The sequence below is a fragment of the Eleutherodactylus coqui genome, chromosome 5 (genome assembly GCF_035609145.1).
Source record: "Eleutherodactylus coqui strain aEleCoq1 chromosome 5, aEleCoq1.hap1, whole genome shotgun sequence".
NCBI classification, from domain to species: Eukaryota; Metazoa; Chordata; class Amphibia; order Anura; family Eleutherodactylidae; genus Eleutherodactylus; species Eleutherodactylus coqui.
In genome coordinates, this window is record NC_089841.1 from 197574507 (window position 1) to 197597074 (window position 22568).

General features: G+C 44.1%; 1 protein-coding gene across 1 annotated transcript; it reads right to left on the reverse strand.

Moving 5' to 3' along the window:
* Positions 1-803: 803 nt before the first annotated feature.
* PSME2 (proteasome activator subunit 2) lies at positions 804-22237 on the reverse strand. The gene is made up of 11 exons (XM_066604027.1): positions 21931-22237; positions 18394-18426; positions 17863-17925; positions 16447-16533; positions 16279-16315; positions 16102-16199; positions 15938-16006; positions 15752-15819; positions 12534-12588; positions 9062-9148; positions 804-1024 (listed from the first exon to the last, which is right to left on the reverse strand). Exons 1-11 carry the CDS (start codon positions 21976-21978, stop codon positions 944-946), a joined length of 726 nt encoding a protein of 241 aa, XP_066460124.1. The 5' UTR covers positions 21979-22237; the 3' UTR covers positions 804-943.
* Positions 22238-22568: the final 331 nt, after the last annotated feature.

Here is a 22568-nt window from a genome sequence, read left to right on the forward strand (position 1 = left end):
GTGTGCGCAAACAGTCTGTATCCACAAATAAATATGCACAAAATCACATTGTGCACGCCTCGTGTGATGGAGCCCGAAGACTGGGTTTACACAGGGCGGATTTGCCGCGGAAATCTCGTGGTTTTGCTGCAGTGAAAAGCAAGGCCGCTACGGAAAAAAAATTGATATGCTGCGTCCCGGGAATCCGTGCCACAGCGCCGGCTTATGTCGGCTTTGCCACAACAGATTGCCCCGTGTGGACGAGATTTCTGACAAATCTCATCCACATGAATGAATAGCTAAGCACTATCAGAAAATCATACTGCAGAGTTTGCTACAAACCACTGCTTTCAATGGGACCGGCAGCAGTGCCGATCCCATTGAAAGCAATAGGATAGCATGCTGCACTTCTACCACAGCTGTCACAGCTGTGGCAGAGGATTCCTACATCCCCTCGGGGATGAAGGAAACTCCTGCCACAGCTGTGGCAGAAGTCCGCGGCATTCTTCATTTCTTTTCAATGGGGCTAGCGCTGCTGCCCCCATTGAAAAGACTGGCTATACTTGGCATGATGCCGTTTATTTTCCTCGCACTGCGTTGCAAGACTTTTCCTTTACTCTCGCAGCGCAGTGGAGAAAAAAACGCCAGTGGGTGTCTGCCCTAAGGGTGTGTTCTGGTGCAGCTGCAATCCCACCCAGCCACAGTTGCCAATTCAAGTGCGATCTTTCCAATAAGGACGGCAAAACCATGTACTATTGGCAGCCGCGGCTGCACGGAGTCTCCACCGCAAGCACATTGTCCTAAAGAACACAAAGTAAACCGCGTGGAAGGCGACGCGGGACGACCGCCCCATTTTATTGTTAGGATTTCACTGTATTTCTTGTAAAAGGAAACATGATTTTAATGATCCGGAGTAACTGATGAGGCTGCGGTGCGGTACCAGGAACCAGCCGCCACGCTGCCGCTAGTACATTGTGTTTTTATCTTCTCCTTTAGGGTTGGCAATTTTCTCAAAATTTTTCAGGATGATATCAAATATTTCAACCTGAAACAGAAATATGAATAATATTTATTATATGAGATTAATACTGTTGCACGATGAATATATACTCTGTCTCCTGACAATGCTCCCCTCGCTTATCACACAGCTGCTCAGGCCCAAATCCCCCCTGTTCTGGAGCGGTCTTTCCACTGTACTTGTAGACTAGATGTATGTTTGATGACACCAAAATCTGCGAACATGCGCTTTTTCATGCGGAATTGAAACTAGCAGAATCCTGCCGGCAAATCTGCGTCAAAATCCTCAGTTAGCCGAGCGGATTTGGGTGCAGAATTCCGGGATGACCGATCCTACAACACTGCTGTGGACTATTCTGCCCAGTGTAATGGACAAGTGCCCCCAGCTACCATGCACCCCTTTGGCTGTATTCACACAGCAAGAACCGTACCAAAAACCTCATCAGCCAAACCACACATGCTTTTGCCATGGTTGTGGTTTTACCAAACGCAGTATTGCCAGTGGGGACGGTTTTACAGACTTACATTTTCCAAGGCCTCTGAAAAATGGAAACTGGAATTTGATTGGTTTCTATGGGCAGCTCCCCTCTGCGTTTCACTTGTCCAATTTTGATACATTTCCCAGTGTAGTTGTTACTCCTATCTCAAAACGTATCTCTAGGATACTTCCCCACTTTCTGATCATTGGGGTCTGAGCACCAGGGTGCCCACAATCCTGGCATTGAAGTGGCCGATGTACTACATAGTATGCTACATCCGCATCACAGTTTTCCAACAGGTAGCCAGATGCTGCACTAGGAGGTGCAGCACAGCTCTATTCCAGTGTAAGGTATATTCACATGGATGTATGAGACTTGTGCCCGACATTCTCAGATACAACTTGCGGCACACAGACCCATGTGTGAGAGCTGTGAGAGACCCAGTGGACATTGCATGTCCGATTCGGGTCTGTAATATGGACCACAACAGGACCTGCGGCAATTTTATTTTCCTTCAGACTGTTCATCCGAATACAAATAGGCCCATGTGAATATTCATTCTGAAATCATTGTGTTCCATCACCGTCCAATTTCAGGACAATTGTTTTCAGTCCAACAGGGGGAAAAAAAGGCCAGTGTGACTATACCCTAAGTATTGATAGGAGCACAGCCCTAACGCAGCGCTGCGGCCCCTTTAGTGTCATGATCATGGGATCCTTGTAGTCAGACCTCCATCACTCAGAGCATGATGGCATATCCTGGCACTATGCACTCACTTTCTATGATGAGAATAACTTTTAATAGGATGTTTAACCCTTTTCAATCCAATATTGGATTCAGGGTTTCCTAGGGGGCTTTCTCTTTCTGCCATTAGACAATGGCGCCATCGGGGGGCGGAGCCTGGCCGGAGATGTAGAAAGTTGCACCTCAGTGTAGCTCCTGAAAGACCCGACAATCCCATCCTGAAAACGGGACCCAGAGGCAGCGAAAAGCAGCCAAACAGTAGCGGAGGCACAGCAGCAAGCTCCGGAGGTGAAACGAGTGACAGCAGCAATAATGGTGCGAGGCAAGGAGCGGGGAAAAGCAGAAGAAGCCGGTGGCCGGCAGAGGCAAGATGGCGCCGGCGGGAGGGAGCCGAGAACACTCATACCGCGGCTCAGTGTAAATAGTGCAGACACTGCACGCAAACTGGCAAGGTATGCCAGGGAAGAGGGAGGCAGTAAAGAAGTCCCCATAAGCCCCAAGCAACAAAAGGGAGACACAGGGGAGCAGGAGAGTTTGCAGAGAAGCACGGAGATGGTGGGGGCAGGAGGGGAGGAGGAAGTCACCGGCACAGCATACACAGAAAGTGAGAGAGACAAGGAGAGGGCAGACAAAGTAAATACACTAACGGAGCCTGTTAAACACAGCAAAGATAAAGTCAAACAAAGCAGTCCACATGCTGTACAAGACTCTGCTGGAAACAGGCAAGAAGCCATAAATCATGCCCACAACACCAACCACAATAATAATGATGCAAACAGTGCCAACACAGAAAAACATCATGCAAGAGACAGCATGAACAGTACAAGCAGCCCAGACATCTGCATGCACAGCGCAAAATATGCAAACACGTCAGACAGCCCTACACGAGACACCTATCAAAGTACAGAAGATGCTGCCAAAAAAGACCAAAGACAGGAGGGCGATAGATGCGCCAGAGAACCTACACTGAAAGAAATCTTCAGCGAAATTACTAAAGGCAATGCGTCACTGAACAACCTTAACATGCAGATGGGGGCGATGCAAAGTAATGTAAACCTGCTACGGCAAGATATGAGGAAAATATCAGAGCGTCTGACAGAAACTGAACAACGTATAAGCGACGTAGAAGACGCAATACAGCCGATGCAGCGAGACGTGGGAAAAAATCTGCATGACATACAATATCTACAGAACAAGGTAGATGACTTAGAAAATAGGTCAAGAAGGAACAACGTGAGAATTGTGGGCCTCCCAGAAAAGACGGAAGGAAGAAACGCAGCAGAATTCTTCGAAACATGGCTGCCCGAATTGTTCGGAAGAAACACCCTAACTGCGATGTTTGCAGTCGAAAGAGCCCACCGCGTGCCGACACGACCCCTCCCCCCGGGGGCTCCAGCCAGACCGATACTCATAAAAGTGCTGCACTATAGAGACCGTGACACCATACTTCAAAAGGCCCGCGAAAAGGGTGAAGTTCAATACAACGGCGCGAAAATCTCCTTTTATCCAGACTTCTCTACGGAAATACAAAAGAAGCGAGCAACATTTATAGAAATAAAAAGACGGCTGCGAAACCTACAAGTGCCCTACGGGATGCTGTACCCGGCTAAACTGAGAGTGGCGGCGCTGGGTACGACACAATTCTTCGAAAACCCAAAAGACGCAGGTCACTGGATAGATCAAAATGAAGAACAGATCCGGAGGGGAAGATCGCCGCGCAAGTCACCATGAAGAGGCTGCACCCAAAGAAATGTTCACACAAAGGGAACCGAAAATTTTTTGAAAGGAGCTCCTGGGACGACAGGATGCATCGCGTAGGAGAATGGAGGACTGGTACCCCGATCCGATGAGACAACGGATCAGTGAGTTACATGTTGGGGGTGTCTGTTGTTTGGTCTCTCTCTCGCATAGTTGGGAAATACTAGATAGTATACAGTTAAAAGGGATAAGGTTAAACGATAGAAAAATGGTTCAGGGAGGGATAAGGGGAAGAAATGTTAATGTAATTGTACGGTTGAATAGTATACTGCAAATAACGAAACTCTGCATTGCAAAGGTGAATAAATGTATGTATTGGCGGAGGTGGGGGGCCAAACCAAAATGTTGCTGGAGAGGCCCATTGCGGAGAACAAATAGTAGTACACATACACATATACGGGGAGACATGGGGGAGACACAAATATTGAGACGGGGGTCCTCCCAGTGCGACTCACTCACAAAAACAAAAAGGGGTGGTAACACACAGAAAATAATCCTGCGAAAAACAAAAAACCCAAAAAATGAGTAGTAAGATCAGGGTCGTATCGTGGAACGTGAGAGGTATGAGCGACCAGACAAAACGATCAGCAATACTGAAAGTCATTAAGGAACAAGGCCCGGCTATTATATGTATGCAGGAGACGCACCTATCAAAAGAAAATACGGACACACTCAAAATAGGAGGGATGGGACAGAGCTTCCACTCCACACACACCAGGTACTCCAGGGGGGTTAGCATAGTGGTTCATAGAAATATACCGTTTAAATGCCTATCACGAAAAATCGATCCGGAAGGCCGCTTCATATGCCTACACTGCAGAATATACAATTATACATGCATTATAGCTTCAGTATATATCCCGCCACCATACAACAACACGACAATGCGGCAAGTTATAGGATACATAGCAGACAAACCGGACATCCCAGTCCTTATCATAGGTGACTTTAATTCGGTCATTAACCCTACACAGGACAGACTAAGGGCAGGAAGCGTAAACGAAGAAAGGAACCTAACACCATTAGGTAAACTAATAAAAGAAATATCATTAATAGATATATGGAGAACACGGCACCCCACACATAAACAATATTCCTGCTACTCATCCACACACCAATGTTTATCTAGAATAGACCTAGCGGTAGGGAATATCCAGATATATAGAGATATAACCCGGATAGAATATCTGCCAAGAATGGTATCTGATCATTCCATACTACGCCTGGACATACAACATAGCAACACCGATAGTCACCCCCAAAAGAGATGGAATCTGAACTCGCACTGGCTAAATATATTAAACAAGGAAATAGTGAAAACGACACTAGAGGAATATTTTACACTAAATAAGGGTACCACAAGTATGACGGTCTGCTGGGAGGCCATGAAGGCATATATGAGGGGGGTATACATACAACAAATCACGCAGGCGAAAAAGGGGCATAGAGATAGAGGACAAAAAATACGTGACAAACTAAAAGAATCGGAAGAAAACTATATAAAAGAGAAAACAGTAACAGCACTCAACCTATGGAAACAAGCTCAAGAGGCCCTTAATAATTATGTACTAGACACGGCGGCAACTAAAAATGGGTTCCGAAAACAGACATATTACGAGCAGGGAGAAAAAACGGGACATATGCTGGCAGTTATTGCCCGAGCACAAACCAGCCCCACGTATATCATTGAATTAAAAGACACACAAGGCGAGATTGTCAGGGATACAACAGCCATAAGAGAGACTGCACGTGAATTCTACTCCTCTTTGTACTCCTCGAAACTGGAAAAAACGGGGGAACAAATCGAGGAATACTTAGCGGACATAGGAACACGTAAATTGTCAGAGGAACAGAGAGAGTTCCTTGATGCACCAATAGACTTGGAGGAGATGCAGGAGGCGGTAAAAGACATGCAAAATAACAAGGCCCCAGGGGAGGATGGTTTCCCAATAGAATTTTATAAACAACACGCAGACACCTTACTACCACAACTTCTAGAGACATGGGTGGGGGCGGAGAAGGAAGGGGAACTGCCACAAACAATGCGAAAAGCAAAAATAATAATTCTGCTAAAACCAGAAAAAGACCCCCTGTCGATGGATTCGTATAGACCAATATCGCTGTTAAACGCGGACGTCAAAATTATAGCAAAAGTTCTGGCAAAGCGGCTAACACAAGTGACATCCACACTGGTGCACCCAGACCAGAGTGGATTTATACCAGCAAGATCAACGGCAATGAACATCCGTAGGGTATTTCTAAACCTACAAATACCCGTAGATAACACCGGAGATAGAACCATATGCTCATTAGACGCGGCCAAGGCGTTCGATAGCGTCGAGTGGCAATACTTGTGGAAGGTTTTAGAAAAAATGGGCTGTGGCCCAATATTTGTGCAACGGGTGAAACTTCTATATGCTGGAGCGGAGGCGGATGTGACCATTAACGGGGGGTCATCAGAAGCCTTCCCACTACATAGAGGGACAAGGCAAGGGTGCCCACTATCGCCACTGCTGTTTGCGCTTGCAATAGAGCCCCTGGCATGCAAAATTCGAGCACATCAGGAAATAGTGGGATTCAGAAGAGGAAATATAGAGGAAAAAATCGCTCTATATGCGGATGACATGTTATTATTCTTAGGGGATGGGGAAAAATCCTTGGAAACCGCGATGCTAGCAATAAAAGAATTCGGAGCCTTCTCAGGACTCACCATCAATTGGACGAAATCCGAAATACTACCGGTAGATACTCCAGGTATGCAAATTGCTAATAGAGAACTAACCCTGAAATGCACCCCAATAATTAAATACCTGGGAGTTAAAATTACGAAAAACGTCAGCGAATACGGGAAAATAAACCTAGAACCACTTATGGAAAAATGGAAACAAAAACTTCACATATGGCGGAAACTACCCATGTCAATCATAGGAAGAGTGAATCTAATAAAAATGATATGGATGCCCCAACTGCTATATCTAATACACAATTCCCCACACTGGATAACACAAAAATTCTTCCACAAGGTCAAGGGATTATTTAGAGAGCTCATATGGGGAGGGAAGACACCCAGGATAAAATTGGAGCTATTATACAACTCAAAAGAAAAGGGAGGACTAGCTTTGCCCAACCCGTTCTCGTATTTCGTGGCCTCACAGCTGCAGCATCTCAGGGGATGGGAGACAGAAGAGACACAAGATGCTAGTTTTAGAATTCTTAAAAATTTTTTCAGGGGGTCACACCTGCTCGAAACCCTGGAACGTGGAGCGTTTAAAAAAAACGGTCAAAGCGCCCCCACACTAACAATGACACATAAAATATGGTGGAAGACCAGAAATATGTTCAATATAAAAAGCTGCACCCAGCATACCCCCATATGGAATAACCCACACCTGCCAGAAATCAACAAGCTAAGAGGCTTCCAAGGGTGGAAAGACAGGGGAGTCAGGAGAATGGATCAGATACTGGAGGGGGGGGGGACTAAAAACCCTCGAGCAGATAAGACAGAATTACAGCATCCCCAATAGTGACTTTTACAAATATTTGCAGCTTAGACACGCTATACAAGCGGAAAAAAACTCGACAGAAATAGCAGTGACAACTAATATAGTAGCGGACATAATAGGAAAAGCCACCACCACAACAGGAAAAATATCTGTACTATATTCCCACATACAGGACACGGTTAATGCACGAAACCCGATACTAACAAAAGCAAAATGGGAAGCAGACTTAGGACCCATTGAGGAGTCGCACTGGGAGGAAATACTGCAAATGACACCCCAGTTATCTCTGAGTGAGTCACACAGAGTCTCACAAATATTCCTAATACACAGAGTGTACCGCACCCCGGCCTTCTTACACAATATAGGAATGAGAACCTCCCCGATATGTGTAAGGTGCAAAACCCACACGGCGGACCTAATCCACATGCTATGGCGTTGTCCGAAATTGCATAGATATTGGGTGGGAATAAGAAATGCAATAAACGCAGCATTTGGCATACGTATGGACTTTACTCCATACGTGTGCATCCTGGGATACATACAAGACCTAGCGTTGGATGACCATGAAAAACTAGCGGTAGCTAGACTACTGTATATAGCCAGAAAAACAATAGCCCAACGTTGGTTGGATGAAGAACCACCCACGCTGGGAGAATTCAAAAATAAGGTCAACCAAATTTTACCGTGGGAAAGGAGCATATATACTAAGCGCAAGGTCAGCCAAAAATACCAGGACATTTGGCTGAGATGGATACACGCCCAGAGTAACAGTGCTGGACCAAATGCATAAGTGGAGTGGTGAGCCGTGTGGGGAAGCACCAGTAAACCGAGGATCTAATAGGACATAACAAAGCATGTAATTGATATATACAGAGTTTATTAGGAAACGTAGAATAACTTACAGACTCGCTACATAATAAAATAAAGCGGTAAGGATCAACGAGATAGGATGGGAAGGGAGGGATGGGAGAGAGAGAGACCAGACAAGGGGCAAAGGATATGGCGCCGCCCCGTGCGGGTATGTAACAAAAAATACCCCTGAACCAGTAAAAGAAAACAGCAAGAGGACAAGCAACAAAAAGACCAAAGAAGAAAACAAACAAGCAATACAAGAACTGTTACTATTGGCTACGATAAAGCACATTGTTTAATTAGAGACAGTTTACCCAAAGAACTGAACACTGAGAGAGAGATCTTAGGGGGGGAGGGAGAGGGGGAGGGGGGAGGGAAGGGGGGGAAACCAAAGTTATGTAAGAAATGTTTTAATAATATGTAAAAGGTGAAAAAAGTTTAATAAAAAACACTTTAATTAAAAAAAAAAAAAGACAATGGCGCCATCAGTACTGTGGTATATGACATGCTGGAGAGGCCTCCGACATCAGAGCGGCCAGTAATCTACAGTAAGAATACCCTGCCGGACGTCTTCTGACATCGGAGCTGTACAGCCTTCAATCAAAATGTCTTTAGACGTCAGACAGTGGATTGGAAAGGGTTAATGCTTATCTTACTTCACTGGATGTCGGTTTTGTCTTCCCACCATATTGCCGTTTAGAACATACTGTAGATTGACAGAGAACTTACATAGTTGTTCCTCACATCAGTCAGAATTAGCTTGAGATCTACAAATGCACCCTCATCCTTGTCATGAACCAGAGCTCTGTAATCCATCTAGGATGCAAAAATAGAAACATAGATCATATAAAAAAAAATGCACAAAAAAACTTAACCCCTTAGTGACGGAGCTTTTTTTCTTTTTTTCCATTTTCATTTTTTCCTCCTCCCTTTTTAAAAATGGTAGCTCCTTTATTTATCCATCGACGTCGCTGTATGAGGGCTTTGTTTCTTGCGGTACAAGTTGTATTTTTCAATATTAGTATCGTTCAATATAATGTACTGAAAAACTTTTAAAAAATTCCAAGTGGAAAGAGATGGAAAAAACCACCCGACATCTTTCAGTGCATCCTGTTTTTACGGCGCAAAAACTGCAACAAAAATGACCCGACAACTTTATTCTATGCCAAACTTAGATAGTTTTTTTTTTTGCTGTATGTACTACTTGTATATTTTTTTTTTTTTTTAAGATATTAAATTTTTAAAAATTATTTTCTGGGTCCATTTTCTGCCCACAATAACTTTTCTATTTTTCTGTTGACACCTGCACAGCTCCCCCGATCTCACAGCGAAGGGGGGCCGTATAGGACCCCCGAACATCATTCTCAGGGATTTAAATGCCACTGTCAGAATTGACAGCGGCATTTAAAGGGTTAATAGCTGCGGATCGGCCGCACGGCAGATTGCAGCTATTGCCCGTGGGTGTCAGGTGTAATAAACAGCTGACACCCTCGCTGTATGGAGTGAGATAGCAGCGCTATCTCCCTCCACACACGTCCTGCATATCCGGAACCCCATTCCAATGTGCTGCAATTATGAAATTAACCCCTTAACGACCGCCCCATCGGGAAACTACTTCCTGCTGTTGCAGGACGTGTATGGAGGGAGGTAGCGGCACTTTCTCCCTCCATACAGCGCGGGCATCAGCTGTTTATTACAGCTGACACCCGCGGGCAATAGCTGTGCTTGGCCGTTCGGCCGATCGCGGCTATTAACCCTTTAAATGCCGCTGTCAATTCTGACAGCGGCATTTAAATCCCCCGCACGGCCCCCCCGCGGTGAGATCGGGGGAGCTGTGCAGGTGTCACGGCAGCCGGGGGCCTAATGAATGGCCCCAGGGCTGCCTTAGCAGACTGCCTATCAAGCCATCCACACAGGGTGGCTTCATAGACTGCCTGTAAAAAAGCAGTATGACGTAATGCTATAGCATTACGTCATACTGCAGGAGCGATCAAAGCATCGCATGTTAAAGTCCCCCAGGGGGACTTCAAAGTAAAGTAAAAAAAAAGATCAATAAAGTTTTTTTAATTGTTAAAAAAAAAAAGTTATAAAAGTATAAATCACCCCCCTTTTGCCATATCCATTATTAAAAAATCAAAATCATAAAATAAAAATATGTATTTGATATCGCCGCGTCCGTAACAGTCCGATCTATCAAAGTAGTGCATTATTTTTCCCGCACGGTGAACGTCGTGTGAAAAAAAAAATAAAGAACGCCAGAAATACACTTTTTTAGTTACCCTGTCTCCCAGAAAAAACGCAATAAAAAGTGATCAAAAAGTCGTATGTATTCCAAATTGATACTATTGGAAACTTCAGGACATCCCGCAAAAAATGAGCCCTTGGTCAACTACGTCGCCGAAAAAATAAAAAAGGTATCGCGCGCACAAAATGACCGCAGAAAATAATTGAAAAAAATTAAATATCTTAAAAAAAAAATAAAAGTACTACAGCAAAAAAAATACTATACAAGTTTGGTATCGTAGCAATCGTACTGACCCATAGAATAAAAATATCAGGTCGTTTTTGTTGCAATTTGTGTGCTGTAGAAACAGGACGCACCGAAAGATGGTGGAATGTCGTTTTTTTTCCATTTCTCTCCGCTAAGAATTTTTTAAAAGTTTTTCAGTAAATTATATGGTACAATAAATAGTGCCATTGAAAAATACAACTCATCCCGCAAAAAACAAGCCCTCATACAGCGACGTTGATGGATAAATTAAGGAGCTACGATTTTTTAAAAGGGAGTAGGAAAAAAACAAAAATGGAAAAAAGCAAAAAAGCTCCGTCACTAAGGGGTTAAGGCACTCCCCCATTACATGCCCATTTCAAAGGTGACCCCTTTGTGCTGTTGTGCTCTTTCAAGTCGTGTACTTCTCATTGCTAGAGGAACCAACCACCTCCGCTATGAAGCAGAGATGGCCGGCGCTGGCACACCTCTAGTTCCCTCTGGAGTGAATGCGCACTAGCGGCCAGCCATCAGCTACCGCTGCACTCTGCTCTTTCTTTCCATAGAAAGCCTTCTGGCCAGCGCATACAAAAATGACTTGTTTGCCAACAGTCTGGTACCACGATGGGCACCAGATTCTCGCCCAGTTATGCAAATCTGTTTATAGTAAAAGCGTGACAATACGCAGGGATACCCAGTTCCCTAGGCAGGTTTTTACGCAGCATTAAGCCATGTCCCTAGACATGATTATTAGACTTGGTAGAATCATTTTAGATACATTTAGATACATTTGTTCAGAGTTAGATTGAATTCAGAAAATATTCAAGCACCCATTAGCTGCCGGGGGTTTTATGTCACGAGGGTCCTGTGGTGATAACAATCCTTTCGGTGGCATTTGGTCTTTTTTATGTTTTTATGAGGAATACATTTCTATTTTCACATATACAGCTGTGTTTTAGGTTTGCCCGGAGATCTATGATTTTGCCATTATCTTTATTATATTATTGCATGTGAGGATATCATATTGGCGTACACTTGGTAATTCCTAAGGGCTCATTCCCACGAGCATATGCGTAAAACGCTGCATGTGGTCACGCAGAGCTTTACCACCCTGGGACCCGGTGGTGATCTGGCTATTGCTGGGTATGGCATCGATAGTGCACTATGCATAACGGCGTATCTCATGCACGCTGTCATGCGCAGTGTGACTTTTTAAAAAATTCCCTGTTCTGTCTCGTAGCGACAACTTCGCCCATACACAATGTGTATGGACAGCAATGCTACCCATAGAAAATAGGAGTGTACGTGCGTGATATGCGGTGAAATAGAACATACTGCCATCTTTTTCACACGCGTATCCACACGCAGGGAATACACATTAATGTGAATGGATCAAGGAAAATCACTGTACTTTCATTGACTCCATTCATAACATATCACGCGGGCGTGCATCACATGTGTAATACGTGGTGAGATTACGGCTGTGTGAATGAGTCCTAATATTTGGTGGGGAGCTGCTCCTATTTTTTGTTTATTGATCAGTTTTTCACTATTCTGAGGATAGTCCATCCATAGAATAGTCCCAGAAAACCCCTTTAACAATTGGATGTTACCATTCTCCTTGTCAATGGAGTGTGTTTCTGCCCAATCAGTGCTAACAGAGGTGACAGGTCCATTTTAAGGAGGAGATCATATAAAAATAATGCTTCTCACCACATGCGTCTCTTTAGAAGCTTTAGCAACGGCATCTCCTCTCTCTGTAAGATACCTGGAAGAAGTAACATTATGTAAATCTCAGATGTAACTTATCAAAGACAATTATGGGTGTTCTACAAAGCTGACAATGATAGTTAATATTTAAAGGGAACCTGTCAGGTACTTTCAGCAGTCCTCACTGGGGGCAGCGTACAGTAGTGACAGGCATGCGGATTCCAGCGGTGTGCACTTACAGGGTAATGTTCAGGGATTCTGGAGAACTTACAGATTGTTTCTGTAGCTTTCAGCAAGAGTTAACTCCAGTTTATTCATCACTAGCTGATATACCCGGCTTCAGCAGAGTTAATTTGGTACAGCTGTTTACCTGTTGTTCGCATGGAAAGTTTTCATGAAGTCATGGTTACTTCAGAGAAACCGAGGAATAAAATATGTATACACATGCAGGAGCGTTAGATTCTCCTCTGACTGCATGTACCGATGTCCCTCTGCAGAATGTGCCACTTCTTCCACTCTTCTCACTTTTTACCGTTAAAGGTTACACCTGTTTTATTCAAATTTACCCCCAGACTGGAGGTTGTAGCCCCTTCTTAGCCTTAAATGTATGTTCCATCCCTGAACTCCATAGCCGCTTACTTATGTACTTTACAGCCTTTCAGTATATGCACATAGAGGTCAGTTAGATTGTTCTCAGTATATACACATAGAGGTGAGGTAGATTCTCCTCAGTATATGTACACAGAGGTCAGCTAGATTGTTGTGCCAAATTTCATGCTTGTACAACACCGGTAAGTTATATTATATAGGGGTGCACTTACTTTTGCACCTAGCATTGAATAATTATCGAGTAGTAACCCCTTTACTTATCCTATTCAGGACCTGAAGAATGCTTATGCTAAATTTCACGCTTGTAGGACAACAGGAGGTTACATTAGATAGGGGTGCACTTACATTTGCAATTAGCATTGAATAATCAAGTTGTGACCCCTTTACTTTTCCTATTTAGGACCTAAAGAATGCTCCTGCCAAATGTCATGTTTGTTCAAAACCAGGAAGTTAAGAGAATTAATTAGGTACATTACACAGGGGTGCTAATACTTTTTCATTTAGCATTAAATAATCGAGTTGTGACCCCTTTACTTTTCCTATTTAGGACCTAAAGAATTTAGGTCAAATTTCATGTTTGTACGGCATTGGGAAGTAAGAGACTTAGTGATGTGTCAGTCAGTGAGGGCTTTCACCTTTGTATATAGAAATGACCTAGTAACTCCGCCCACCTGCCCTGACTAACAGGCTTCTAGCTATTACACTGCCAATCACAGGGGATGGGCGGGACTACTAGGTCCTGATAAATAATCTGGACTCATCTTTTCTGAGAACTGCAGAAACATATAGAAACAAGTATATAAGTGACATACTGGTGGAATCAGCATGCCTGTCACTATAATGTGCTGCCTTCAGTGACCATAGCAGAAACCTGACACGTTCCCTTTAAAGGATATCAAAGTTAAACATGGCGCCATATACTTGGCCAAGTGTACATATGATCTCACCTTAGTGAGGTGAATAAGCCACTACCAGGTACATCCTTTGAAAACAAAGGATCAAACATATTGAAACCCAGAATGTCTGATCTTTCTTTCTACCAACATTGGTGGGTGTGACCAGTGTTCATCTAATGTATAGGGGCACATTTTGAGTTTGCTTTAGCAGTTTGTCTTTCAGAAGCCACTAGTAGACCGTACTTGTTTTAATCCCATTAAGAAGGGTACACGACTGACCTGTGAACTGTTTTGATCATGTACATTTGAGCCTGGATCAAATCTGAATCTTAGCAGAGCTAAGGTAATAATTAATATTAATTAAAATTAATAACGGAATATATATTGTAAGGGCTCATTCACACGTGTGTATTTTTGGTCCTTATTCCGTGCATATTTTTATGAGCATGAGGGCGTATTCAGACGACCGTATATCGGCTGGGTTTTCACGCCGGACGATATACGGCGTCTCTCTCTGCAGAGGGAGGAGGCTGGAAGAGTCGGGAGCAGTGGACTGAGCTCCCGTCCCCTCTCTACCGCCCTGCACTATTTTCAATGAGGAGAGGTGGGATGAGGGCAGAGCTAATGCCCAGCATTTAGCCCCGCCCCCGTTCCAACTCCTCTCATTGCAAATAGTGCAGAGGGGCGGAGAGGGGGCGGGAGCTCAGAGCACTGCTCCTGGCTCTTCCAGCCTCCTCCCCCTGCAGAGAGAGACGCCGTATATCGGTTGGGCGTGAAAACCCAGCCGATATATGGTCATCTGAATGCAGCCTCATACAGACAGTATATATCCCACTGGCTTGTATTGGGTTATTTGCGTCTTTAACGCAATATTTTAAGCGTGTTCAAAAAAATTGCAGCTTGTCCTATTTTAGTCTGTATCGCAGACCAAAATCGCTCATTAAAGTCAATGGGATTGCATAAAATATGCAGCAAATACGCAGTTGCATGTATATTCACTGTGTTTTTACACATGTTGGCAGGAGACAGTGGTTAAGAAAACGCTGATATCAATTGAGCCTTCATGTAGAAAAAAACGCAGTATATACTTGCAAAAATACTAAAAAAGATAAGGCATATACACCAAATACGTACTAGATAGGCATGTATAAATGGAGTAAAAATGCTGCATATTTCATGGACCGAAATTACATATGTGAATGAGCCCTAAAACTAACTAGACACAGGCAAGCTCAATATTGGGCTGTGAATCACCGCCTGATACTGCGCTCGCCAATATGTGAATTCCCTACGGATGCAGGGTGTTTTTATGTCAAAACCGCCTGACATCTCTTTGGGGAAGTCCGCCACGGATGTCAGCCACGGAGGAGGATCGCAGAGTTTCTCCCATTGTTTTCAATGGGAGACTTTGCATCGCATGCACCTAGCACATGGTGCACTGCTGCCACCAGCCCCATTGAAAACAATGCGAGAGGACGCCCAGAGATCAAATATGCTGCGATTTGTTTCCCGCATCGCACCGCTCATGTGTATGGCTCCATTCAAAAGAATGAGGTTCATATTCGTGTGAGATTTGGGCGTCTCACAAGGCACAAATCTCGTGTGATTTTCTTCTCTAATCTCATACAATCCCTTGATTCATTCCAATGAGTATCTTTCATTAGGGGTCAGAATTGCAAAAGGGAATTCTTAAACAATTGAAGAAGGGGGTCTTACTTGTTGAGGTTGGTCTGTGACGTTTCCATCTTAGTTTTTATAGCTGTTACACGCTCTAATACCTTCTCCTTGTATACAGATAAAGAAAAATATATGAATGATTATTTTTTATTGTACGTTTTTTTTGCATGGGCTAAGAAATACATTTTTCATGCCAATACATCCAGCTATATGGCACTTACATACCTGCACCGACACACCAAAATCATTTCCATCTTCTATTTTTGGGATAAGATGACTGATCCAAGTGATGATCTACAACAAAAAATACTGGTTTCATGTTCCAGATCTCGACTAAAATGTATCTGAGAAGTGACATGTTGGGGACTTTCATGTACAGTAATTCTTACCAGAGCACAGCCCTCTCGAAAAGTTCTTATCTCAGGTAGGACAATGTTTAGTATCTTCTGAAGCTTCTCGTTCTCTTTCAAGAATCCACATTTAGGAGCTACGAAGCCAACAGATGTGTGCAGTAAACAATATGTCATGACTGTTACTTTTAGTGAGATGCATATTACATAGGTTACCTTTCTTTTCTTCTTTGTCCGTTTCCATTTTTGTGTCCTGAGATAAAAATATGAACACGTGAACAAAAGAAACTTATTATGTTTTCTGTTTGTTCATTTCTGAACCAACCAAAAACTTGAGACATCTTGTTCTTAATTTTATGTTTTCTTCTCTCCCCAACCTCTTACCTCAGCTTCAGGAGTTGGAGGATCGGGAATTGGAATGTTTAGTTCCGCGTGAAGTGACGTCAGATCTTTGACATTAAACACATCACTCTGTCGGGAAAGGAAAACAAGTCATGATCATAAACGTGGTAAAAAGTGTTAGAAGAGAGCGCTAGGATGAATTATAAAAATTAAAAAGTTTTTTTAGCAATAAGATATTGATGATCTATCCTCTATATTATCAATCAATATCGGATCGGTGGGGATCTGTTGTTTGGGACCCCCAGTGATCAGCTGGTTAAAGAGGCTGTGGCACTCAAGTAAGCGTTGCGGCCTCTTCTTATGCTCATGATGTCACATCCATCGGTCACATGGCCTAAGAGAACCTCAGTCCCATTCAAGTGAATGAAACTGAGCTGCAATACCAGACACAGTTGCTATGAAATGTATGGTGCTGTGCCTGCCCAAGTTCTGTGGCTTCAACGACCAGAAGATCCACAACGGTCCTGAGTAGCAGACCTGCCCACCTCACCAATTTGATATTGAAGCTTTATCCTAAAGTTAGGCTGTCAATAGTTTACAATTGGACAACCCCATTAATGCCTTAGTGTCATGGTCTTTTTTGCCCCTAGGTATGTGACAATTTTTAAATTGTTGTCCCAGAATCCACAGAATAAGTGATAAATGTCTGATTGGTGGGAGTCTCACTGCTGGTATCCCCAACTATCACAAGAACAGGGGTCCCATGTCACCATTTCTTCCTCACTGCACCCTCCAACAGTGAGGAGGAGCTCGAATGGAGCTGCAGCGGAGCATCTGTGCTGCTACTCCATTTCAGTTGCACTGCTGTAGATAGTCGCTTGCAAGAGCTTGGCTATCTCCAGCAGTCCCATTGAAATTAATGGAACAGCAATGCAAAAGCTTCGCTGCTGTTCCATTTAAGGGGGTGCAGTGAGGAGGAAATGAGGATACAGGACCCCCATTTTCATGATCACTGAGGGTTTCCAAAAGACATCTTTTGAGCCCCCCGCTTGTCCTCTGCACCCTCCGCTGGGAGCGCTCGGCTATATGACAGCCGGTTGCTCTCAGCAGGGAACAGCTGGATGCTCGTTCTCTGTATCCTCCGGAGAGCAAGGTGATCGCTCAATGTTTGAGCGATCATCTTGTGATGTAAATGACACAACGATTATCGCTCAAAAGGCATTCAAAGACATCTTTTGAGCGATAATCGTTGTGTTTAAATGGGCCTTAAAAGCGGTTTCCACTCTTGCACACTCAAATAATCCATGTATGTATTCAGTCAAAAGATAAACACATTTCCATGTAAACGTCTTCACCTTCCAATTGATTAGCCTTTTGGGTAAGACAAGTGATGGAACACTACTGTACAGTCTCAGAGAATTCTTATATACTGAACATTATTAGGAAATATCCACAGACCTTCAGAAGGTTGTCCAGATGTTGAATCTTCTCAGGAATAAACTCTGCCAGAAAACCCTGGACCTGTAAACAGATTCTCAAGGTCAAACAATCTACCACAATCACTGACGACGGCAAGGATTTTATTTCCTAATTGGGTCAATTGAACTGTAAAAACATTAAAGAGATATTCACATCTCGGTCCCACCACTCTCCTCCAGTGGGTTGCAATTCAGGGTCCACGAGTTGGACGGATTTTATGTAAAAAGCCCTTAGTGCTGAAGTAGTTAAATACTATTTTTCCTTATCCTCTTAAGGGATGACTATTTCCCCAATCTGCGGGGTCGCCTATTATTGCGTCATCCTATTGTAGTAGTTTATCCATGGTGTTTCTGTAATTTCTGAGATGTGAAAGTACCATAGCTCGCTGTACGATGTTTTCGGAACTCCCATTCATTTTTATGTCATCACCAACATTTTTTCCCCATGATCTCTGTTACTTTTAATATGAAGATGTGTGTGTAAATACGATTAGCATTCATATTTTGTTACCTGGTTATTAAGATTCGTGCAGAATCCATCGACCTGTAAGAAACCAATTAATAAACATAATTATGCTGCACATTATTAGGATTAATTTGCTCGATGTTTATTGATCAGTCCCACATGTTAGAGAGGACCTCTCGGCCCTACTGGCATTATTGTCTGTTAAGGCCCATTTACACGCAATGATTATCGCTCACAATTCACTCAAACGTCAGTGATGATCATTATGTGTAAATGCGAAGCCATCGTCAGCTATTCGTTCACTTGTCATTTATCGCTGTTTCAGCCCGCATAAAAATAGTCGTTAGTTTGAACGGCATTCATTCAGTCTTTCAAACGACTTAAGAGGAGGGGTGATTGTTTGTCCAGCTACACACAATGCCTCACGCCACAGTTGACAATGGCTTTTTATTTGCACTAATTAAAAACCTCCCACCAAGAGATTTTTGGCATAAAGAGAAGCCCACCTGAGCAAAGAACATATGCAGTGTTTACATGGCTAACGACGGAAATGGCGAGGATTTTCAAATGATTATCTTTACGTGTAAACGCTCAACATTTGAAAGCAAAAAAAATCATTCAGTTGTTCGTTCGTTCAAACGACAATCATTGCATGTAAATGGGCCTTAGGGTGCGTTCACACGAACGTATATCGGCTCGGTTTTCACGCCGAGCCGATATACGTTGTCCTCATGTGCAGGGGGGGGAGGCTGGAAGAGCCCAGGAGCAGGAACTGAGCTCCCGCCCCCTCTCTGCCTCCTCCCCACCCCCTCTCCGCTCCTCTGCACTATTTGCAATGAGAGGAGGCGAGACGGGGGCGGGGCTAAGTGCCGTGAATTAGCCCCGCCTCGTCCCGCCTCTCCCCATTGCAAATAGTGCAGAGGGGCGGAGAGGAGGCAGAGAGGGGGCGGGAACTCAGTTCCTGCTCCTGGGCTCTTCCAGCCTCCCCCCCCCTGTACATGAGGACGACGTATATCGGCTCGGCGTGAAAACCGAGCCGATATACGTTCGTGTGAATGCACCCTTAGAGCTGTTGTTGCTTAAATACAAGGACCCCCCACAAATCAAGACATGATGTTAGAATTAGATGCAGCCTTATTGATGGCATGTAAAAAGAGGTATGTTCTTCCTGGAGGAATCCCTACAAGTGGCCACTAATACTTCTAGATTATGGCCCATCACATTTCTGCATTTACACTGCTCCAATCTACCTTTGTCCTTATTCATACTGTGGTAGAGAGGATTTTTCTGATATTATACGCTTATATATTATATTATATGCTTTTTCGGGCAATGTATACCCGGCGTATAAGACGACCCCCGACTGCAGAGCAGATTTTTCGGGGTTAAATGGTCGTCTTTTATATCAGAAAATACGGTATGTGTACCTCTGATAGTAAATTTATTTTGCGTGCTGTTGCCATTTTTGCTTTCTGCCTCTACTGTATGTTGCAGCCATGGTTTAACGTGCACCTATATATTTTTATTGGGATATATTTCCATTGAGTAGTGCTGACCTATTTTATCTTTTTTTGTGTCCAAATATTGTGAAGTTTTGGCTGCCTTCACTTGGTTGTGCACACCTGCCGCACATTTACCTTCTGTCCCTCCTACTGGAGCATACAAATGGTATCCTACCCTCCCTGGTTTTATTTGGAGGCTTAGTCCCAATAGAGGAACATTCTGAGAGGTCGGAACCCAACTTTCCCAGGTTGAAATTTACCACCTGGTATTAGCATTAGGACTAGAGATGAGCGAGCACACTTGGATAAGTCAGTTACTCAAGCAAGCTTTGCTCTCCTCGAATAACTGCATTCTTGTCCGAGCGTGCGGGGGTAGCGGGGGAGAGAGTGAGAGAGTTCTCTCTCTCTGCCTACACCCCCCCCCCCCCCGCCGCACTATGTCTTTGAGAGACTATTGTTCTCTATGGGGCACGTAAACAACGCTGCCCCAACGCAATTACATTGCGAAGCGACAAAGCAGAAAAATTAAACAAAAAGACAGGAACGCTGCGCATGACAGCCTGCGTGAGATACGCTGTCATGCGCAGTACAATATTGCTGCCATAGGCCTCATGTCCATGAGGACAGATCCACAGCAGGTCACCCGCACGCGTGATCCGCACCCCATAGGGATGCATTGGACACCCGCAGGTAGTTAAATACCTGCGTATGTCATTTTCCCTTGAGGCGCGGATTGCGTGTGTGGGAAAAAACACCCGCAGCATGCTCCATTTTAGTGCGGGTCTCCTTCGGGGACGGCTCCCGCAGGCTTCTATTGAACGCTATGGAAGCCGTCCGGATCTGCGGCACACGGCAGCTAAATTCCTGCTCTCTGGCGTGGGAGAGCAGGAGTTTAAAAAAAAAAATAGAGTGCACGGCGCATGCGCGTGGCACGCCGGCGTGCCGAACACATCCGCCGGGCCGCAGAAAGAAGATCCGGCCGTGACGGAGGGAAGATCCGGAGCGTCCGGACAGGTAAGTAATTCTTACTTTTAGGCCTTATGTCCGCGGGAATGGAGGGACCCCCTGCGGGATTCTGCATGAAGAATCCGTGGCGGGCCTGATTTTCCCCATGGACATGAGGCCATATGCAGCGGCAGGCTGGCTTAAATGACTCGCGCAGGGTTTCACGCATACGACTGTGTGACCCAACCTAAAGCATCTATCTTCTCTGATGGTTGGCATCTTCCCAGTCCAACTAAATGGCTTGGTCTGTCAGCAGGGCCCTTGTAGCTGGTCTGTGTCAAATGATTGCAATTGCCACCAACCTGACAGAGTAGGGATGAGGACGGGCTATGACAGCACCTAACGCATAATTCACCTCTTTACTGGTGTTTTAATTACATTTAAAAGGAGACTCCATTTAGAATATTATCCATGATTAATTAATAATCCTGTCCTAAAATGAGATAAAATAGAATCAGATCAGGCGAGCAGAAACTGTCATGATTTGTTGCAGATCTCTCCCAGCAGAAAGGAGCTCGGTCTTCCCTGCATATATATAACTTCATGATGAGAGAAATGTGCCAAGTCACTATAGTGCTTCCTGAGACTCGTCGGCCTACGTCCCCAGCCACATGTAACAAGGCAATGTTCTTGTATTACTCGCAGGTACTTTGTATCAAGGCTTGCAGGCGTTTCTTCTTGATTCTAACATACATGAAGTGTTAGACATACATGACTCGGCCTGCCCCACTTACTGACTGCCTGTCTTAACCCTTTCCTATCCGATCAAATTTCACTGTATGGCAAAAATGGCAAGTATCAGGGGATATAGGATAGTTAAAGAAGTCTAAAAGCCATAAACATTAAATAGATGCCCTGGACAGATATAACACTACAGTTTGCATAGCAAATGTCAAGACGACTGCAGCTCATCTACCTGAGATATATGCAGGTTCCTGAACTTTAGCAATATAATAACTTAAATATCGTATATATAATAACAAAAACGTATTAAAAAAAACTCCTGTCCTTATAGTTTCCCATGAAGTAAGACTCCGCTGCCCAATCTATGGCCCTCTGCAATGAACAGGTTTACCTTTCCCTTGTTGGCGGGGCTAATCTTCAAGGTACAAGCTTTAGCCATCTCCTTAATGTTCAGACTCTTCGCCCTTGTCCTGATCGGTCGGTGTCTTGTTTCCTTCCTCTGCCTGCCCCCTCTGTCTCCGGTTGTTTGTGCTACTTTCAGTTTCTCTTTAGGTTAATATTGCAGTTTACAGGAAGGAGGTTCTCTGGGGACTTTCCAGCAGGGAGCCGGATTATATCCCACATTACACTGAGACTTTGATACATTGTAACTTTTCTCATTGTCTTCAGGCACTGCTACATTGTAACCCCAGCCTGAGGGGAAGTTGTCATAAGAAACGTCACTGACCTCCCCACAGAAAACAAGTTACTTATGTACGCTGTCACACCAGAATATACTGCAATACTCTACAGAATATTCCGCTGTCAGAATGCACTAAAATGTATATTTTTGATGTGGAATTGCCACCAGATTAAAAACATATTAATTATGAGGATTGCGTAGCAGAAATCCGCCCGTGGACATGAGGTCTAAGAGATATCATATTATTAATAGGCTAAGAGATTTAGGCCCTCTGTCAACGGCCAAGGCGGAATATCGCTAGCAAGGAGGAGGGGGAGTACAGACAGGTCTCTGAGATGAGAATCGCG